The sequence below is a fragment of the Phoenix dactylifera genome, unplaced genomic scaffold (assembly GCF_009389715.1).
Source record: "Phoenix dactylifera cultivar Barhee BC4 unplaced genomic scaffold, palm_55x_up_171113_PBpolish2nd_filt_p 000390F, whole genome shotgun sequence".
Lineage (NCBI taxonomy): Eukaryota > Viridiplantae > Streptophyta > Magnoliopsida > Arecales > Arecaceae > Phoenix > Phoenix dactylifera.
In genome coordinates this window covers 210056-216038 of record NW_024067836.1, presented here as the reverse complement: position 1 = coordinate 216038, position 5983 = coordinate 210056, and the positions used below count along the sequence as shown (strand labels likewise).

Genomic DNA, 5983 nt, shown 5'->3' with positions numbered 1-5983 from the left:
ACATAGTTCGGAGTGGTCTACTTTTCTTATTCTGTTCTTATGTAACCCTTGTTTGTACCAAAAAATTAAAAAAGTAACTTTTCAGTATACATAATCTGCTGTATCCACGATGGTCTCTTTTCATTTTCCATTATGCTAAGTAATTCAGTGAACATTTACCAGTAACAAATCAAAATCAAGAGGTTACTGTCCAGCTATCATGTTCCACTAATCATGTTTAAATAGCAGAAGATATAACTGAAGATATAAGAGGAGAGACTAGAACAAGGTAAGCAACACCAATAGAGCTGGAGTGGAAAGGCACCTTTTATTATTTTATCCAAACCTGATATTGTCAGGAACGTAAACAGGACGACATCGCAAAGCTTCTCCCTAACATTTCTTTACATATAGAACTTACATTAGGTTAAAATTTGGACTATCAATCACCAACGTGAGCAGGAGTTTATCCGTCATTTGCTTTAAGCCATCCCCCCGCTCGTAGCAGTCCTGATTATCTGAAATATAGCTGCCAATACAAAAAACGAGTATAGGACATTAGCATTTATTAAAAATCCGTAACTGCACCTACAAGATTCTAATCACAATAGTTCTTTGATTCAGAGATGAAAAGAGGGGGCAAAACTATCATGGTGCAGGAAAGTCAACCAAGTAGACCGTAGTATACAATGGATAGGGCGTGGCAAAGGTGCCTCATTAAAGCAGTTAGCATGGAATGTTATCCAAAGAAGGCCACAGAAGAAGAACTCCAAACACTGACCAAGAAAAGGTCTTGTGCTGCTGAGAATGTGGAGATATTGACAGATAAAGACATTTATGACAACAGAGAACGTGTATAATTAGTGTGTTCACAGGAGATAATTTTTTTTTAAAAAAAAAACAAAGCTTAAAAAAAAAAATTGGCATAATGATAGACAAGCAAATGAAAGATACAATGACAAAAGAATGAATATAGAATGCCGTAGAAGGGTTAATTAGTGCATTCACAGGAGATAAATCTAAAGAAATCAAGCTTGAAAACAACATTTAGGCAAAATGATAGACAAGCATATGACTGATCTAACGATAAAAGAATGAATAATACTTATAATGCATATGCAATGCAATCAGCACTTCAAAAAGCAATCTGCTCATTGATCTTCCCTGCATCCATTAATGTTGACCTTCTCATTTACAATAGCTATTCGTCTTGTACATCAAGCCTAGTATAAAATAAATGATAACAATGAAAAAGTAAAACAAGAAAACAGAAGCAAAATTTAAATGAGGTATGTCAAAATTCTGGTATCAAGTAGATCTGATCAAGATAACATACATGATCCAATGACCACAAAGACAAAAAACCCAAGCAGAATTGGCCCAACAGGATAGTCATTTCCCTTTTTAACCATTGTCTCAGGAACAGACCCCCTCTTCATTATATTTTTCTGAAATTTTGCAACTTTTCTGTCTGGTAGGCGTCTTGAAGTAGTCTGTCCAAAAAGGTCAATCCATCATAATAAATAGAAAATCAAAATGTATTGATCTTAATAATATTGAGAAGAACAAAAGTACAAGTCATAGAAACTATGAGAAAGAAATTAGAAAAAGCAACAGCATATATGCTTCTAATCTTTTACAATCCATAAGAGTTATGCAGTTCAAATTTACATTGACTGACTCAAGAATCAGCAAAGACAACACAGTTATATTATGCATATCATAAAAATCTAATAGGAAATTAAATAATGAGATTCAACAAATCAAACAGCAAGACAATAGACATATATTGTTCCTAATCTTGTGTAGGATTCTTGTAGTCTGGTATCATATAAGTCGAACATTTTCAAAAGATTTGTCTCAGAAATTTAAAACAAGAAGTTCAGAGTTGAGATTTATCACTTTTACTTGTGACGGAACAGTTAGTTTATATAAGAAAACACTTCCCATATAACATTTCTTTATGATATTATACCTTCTCATCGCCATGTGGTATGCCTAGTTTATGAGCAGCCCTTTGTTCCCCAGATCCATTATTGGTTTGAATATTGTATCCACACCCTTCGATCGCTCTTTGTAATTCTCTCATTTAATTTCTTCCATTTCTTTATGCATATTATACCTTCTCATCACCATTTGGTATGCCTAGTTTATGAGCAGACCTTTGTTCCCCAGATCTATTATTGGTCTGAATATTGTATTCTCACCCTTCAATCACTCTTTGTAATTCCCTCCTTTAATTTCTTCCATTCACTTCTCATTTGACTATGTATGGGTACAAAAGACAAAATTTTCCAGAACCCCATCCAATTTTCTCTGTATGGTATGAATGCAATTCATAGCAGAAGCCGAGAACCATGGATTAAGTAATAGGCACCCAAACTGGGCCATGCATCACAATCAGGTAAGATATGGAGTACATGAAATTCAACCCAGCCTGATCAGACCTGAATGGATCTGACTAAACTGAAAAATATTTTTAAAAAATGAAAATTTCATGCAAAGCCCCTTTAATCTAGACCCAGTGGAACCGAATCCCAAGCTACTAGCCATGTAAATAATGTGTATAATCAACTCAACTACGACCAATCTGAAAACAAATCTCAGCCAATCCAACCTGCCATATGTACACATCAGATTGATGTTTAAATGGCTAAAATGCAGTTTAAGCTGGATCCCTGTTAAATTAGAACCAAGCCTGCATATGCTTGTCACGCATAGACATTCAACTTAACATAAATTAATTCAGCTTCCACACCATGTTATGCCCCCTGCTGCTTTTAATGCAGTCAGTATTTTAGATGCAGACAAACCACGTCGAGTGCTACCTTTGGCATCACTCAAAGATTGACAAGATCTATTGACATTCAAAAAAATGGCTTCATTCAATATTTGTCATCAAGAACATAGTTTACTTTGATATAACAGGGATTGGCATGAAGTTGCAAGTTCATGGAACCATGTCAATATTAATGTTTGTCCAGCACTCAGCATCATTTTAATACACATGCCATGCCAAATTTCCAGCATTTCCAAACATTGATTAATAAATTTTATTAACACATGCAAAGCATATAGGGATGTCAGTGGTCCAGATCTTGATTAAGCTTTTTTTTTATAAAAAATAATAATTTTGAATGGATCCATCGTTATGACCCAGCTCAAACTGTATCAAACCAGGAAAGAACACAGGTAAGATCCTCACCAATGATGCCCTTAACCAAAATATAAAAGCCAAGACATGAAACTACTCGTGCTTCATAAGAAGAACATGGCTGAAATTTACTTCCATGGGCATGAAGAATTTAAATATACCAAAACGTCCAGGTTGATGCACTCAAATTCCACCTTCACAGCTATTGCAACTCCTCCGACCCTCCCAACCATCTCCAACCTGGAAAATCATCTTGATTTGTTTTAGGCATCCCTCTCTCTTCCTTTCAAGACCTTTTTTTTTAAATTTCCTCCTGTTCTCGCGAATTAGTGTGCATCATTGCCCATAGACTCATTCGAATCAAAGTGTAAGCATGCATAATCTCTTTGTTCTATATAGACCGAAAAATCGTTGAAAACCGTCTTTATGTCATCATACACTGAAATTCATCTCAATACATCATGATCTACAAATCAATCCACTACATCTCTCATCAAATCTCTCCTTGTCCAATCATAATCACCGATAGTCTCCTGTTCCTTCTCATTGTAAAAGAAAATCAACAGATCTAAGGAGATCCAACGATCTCCACGCATCAAAAGATCAGATCCAACACAGAAACATGACTAATATATCAGGATGCCCGCGGATTGGAGAGTTCCAAACGAATCCAATGACAAAAGCAACGGATCGGAAAAAAAATCAAAGGAAAACCACATGGGATCAAAATCCAAAGGACCGAGAGCAAAAGATTCATCAAAATCCATGAAAATATTCCGATTAATCATGAGAAAAATAGGGAAAGAAATTAGGGTTTCTGCGGAGGAGGGGGAGATCGCTTACCATCTTGTTGTCGGAGCCTCGGAGGGTAGGGAAACGGTGGGGAGAGAAAAGAGGAGAGGCCAACGCAGCTGCGGGTCGCCGTACTTTATTTATAGGCGACTAAAATTCTCGAAGCATCGTAACAATAACGCGCTTTCGTGAAGAGCAACGCTACGAGGCCCAGAAGGTAGCAAATGTAAGCACCGCCGTAGTGGCATGCCTTGTGTCACCGTATAACTGGTTTTGATGGACCAAATCTATTGGCGAGACGAGGACGTAGGAATTGTTTGGTATTACAGTTGGGCTCCAAAGAATTTTGGGGAAGCGTCCACTTAATAAAAAATTATGAGGCGGGGGCCGGAGAAAGAAAAACCGGACGGAATTTTGCTGGGCATCCTACCCTTTTTTTAAACAAAAACCTAAAGATTAAAGCCGCTTTTTTCTAACGGTCAATTTCATGATTTAAAAAAAAAATGTATTTTTTTATTTTTAAAATATATTTTTTATCGATATATATTATATAGTTAAATGATGCACATCAAGCAAATCAATCACATCTCTAGATAAATTAATATACAATTTTTAGAATATGATATTCATCAGCACAGTATATGGTCATGTCATACACACTTAGTAAATTTGACAAAGCTAAAAAATTATATACTACACTAGTACGGATGAACATCATATTCTGAAAACTATGTATCGATTTATTTACAGGTGTGTATTAGCTTGCTACATACATATAAGTATCATTTGGCTATGTGGCATGTACTGTATAAAAAGTATGTTTTTGAAACTGTATATCGATTTTTCTGGAGATATGTATTGCATCACTACTGGGTGTGTACCAAAGAGAGTTGCAGTATGTATCAGAAAATCAATGAGTATATCACCCGACCATATAGTATATATTGGTGAATATGATGTTTCGGAAATTATATATCAATTTATTTGGAGATATGTATTACGCTATTAGATGACTAATTTGTTAAGTGTATATCACTTGGTCGTGTTATGTACTGATGAATATCATGTTCTGAAAACTATATATCAATTTATCTAGAAATTTGTATTCATTTGCTAGATGATTAATTTGTTTGGTGTGTATCATCTCGCCATATTGTATGTATTGGTAAAAAATATATTGTGAAAATGAGGAGGAAAGAGGATGTCACGTAATTTTGTAATTACGAGACTGACGACTCTATTGATAAGAAAAAGTTGTTGACTTTTACATTTCTTCTTTAAGATAAGCACTAGAAAAAATATGGCAAAATAGGAAATCCGCTCCATATTTTTTTCTCTTATGCCCACCCCATATGATTTTTGTTTGTCAACTTATGCTAGTTTGATGCACGTGGGATTCAGTTGGATGGTCCGGTCCTGGTAGCTATCGAATTGATCACCCAAATCACCTGATGTGATTCGAAAAAAATTCAAGTTACCTGCTGTTTGATTAAGTGAGACTAGATTGGCTAAGATTAGTTTGGGTTGATTGGAATATAAAATATTTTGGTCATAATTCTACACTTTATTTGGAATTAGGATTAGATTTATTTGGATTTGATGATAATAGGTATCTAATTGTACTTCCGAATGCATCAAATGTGCTAGGTACTAATACAAAATAAAAAGTAAATCTATATTTGAAATTTCTTGATTTTAGAATAATGATCTTACTTTTTCTGATTTTTTTTTTCAAAAAATGAAAGTTGAATTTTTCAGAAAATATTTGATTGTTAAAATGAGCAGATCATGTAGGACATACATATAAGGCTGGTTTTATATTAATATAGAAGACTGATGGATCATAAATTATCTTCTATGATATCTATGGAATTCTATCATGTATATCTTGTAAATTTTTTTTAGGATTATTCAGGGGCTACTCCCCATCTTTTTCTACCATACAACTGCCCAACATTTGGTGATTGACTCTAGTTAGAGTCTAAATCCCATCCTCTTGCCTCGGTAGCAAGAAGTGATATTATAGCGAGCAAGCTCTTCGCACTGTATTACTAGCAA

The 5983-nt window shown here is 34.8% G+C and overlaps 1 protein-coding gene across 1 annotated transcript; it reads right to left on the bottom strand.

Annotated features, from left to right (window-relative positions):
* Positions 1-288: 288 nt before the first annotated feature.
* Positions 289-4135, bottom strand: LOC120105899 (stress-associated endoplasmic reticulum protein 2-like). The gene is made up of 3 exons (XM_039118665.1): positions 3977-4135; positions 1316-1472; positions 289-508 (listed from the first exon to the last, which is right to left on the bottom strand). Exons 1-3 carry the CDS (start codon positions 3977-3979, stop codon positions 462-464), a joined length of 207 nt encoding a protein of 68 aa, XP_038974593.1. The 5' UTR covers positions 3980-4135; the 3' UTR covers positions 289-461.
* Positions 4136-5983: the final 1848 nt, after the last annotated feature.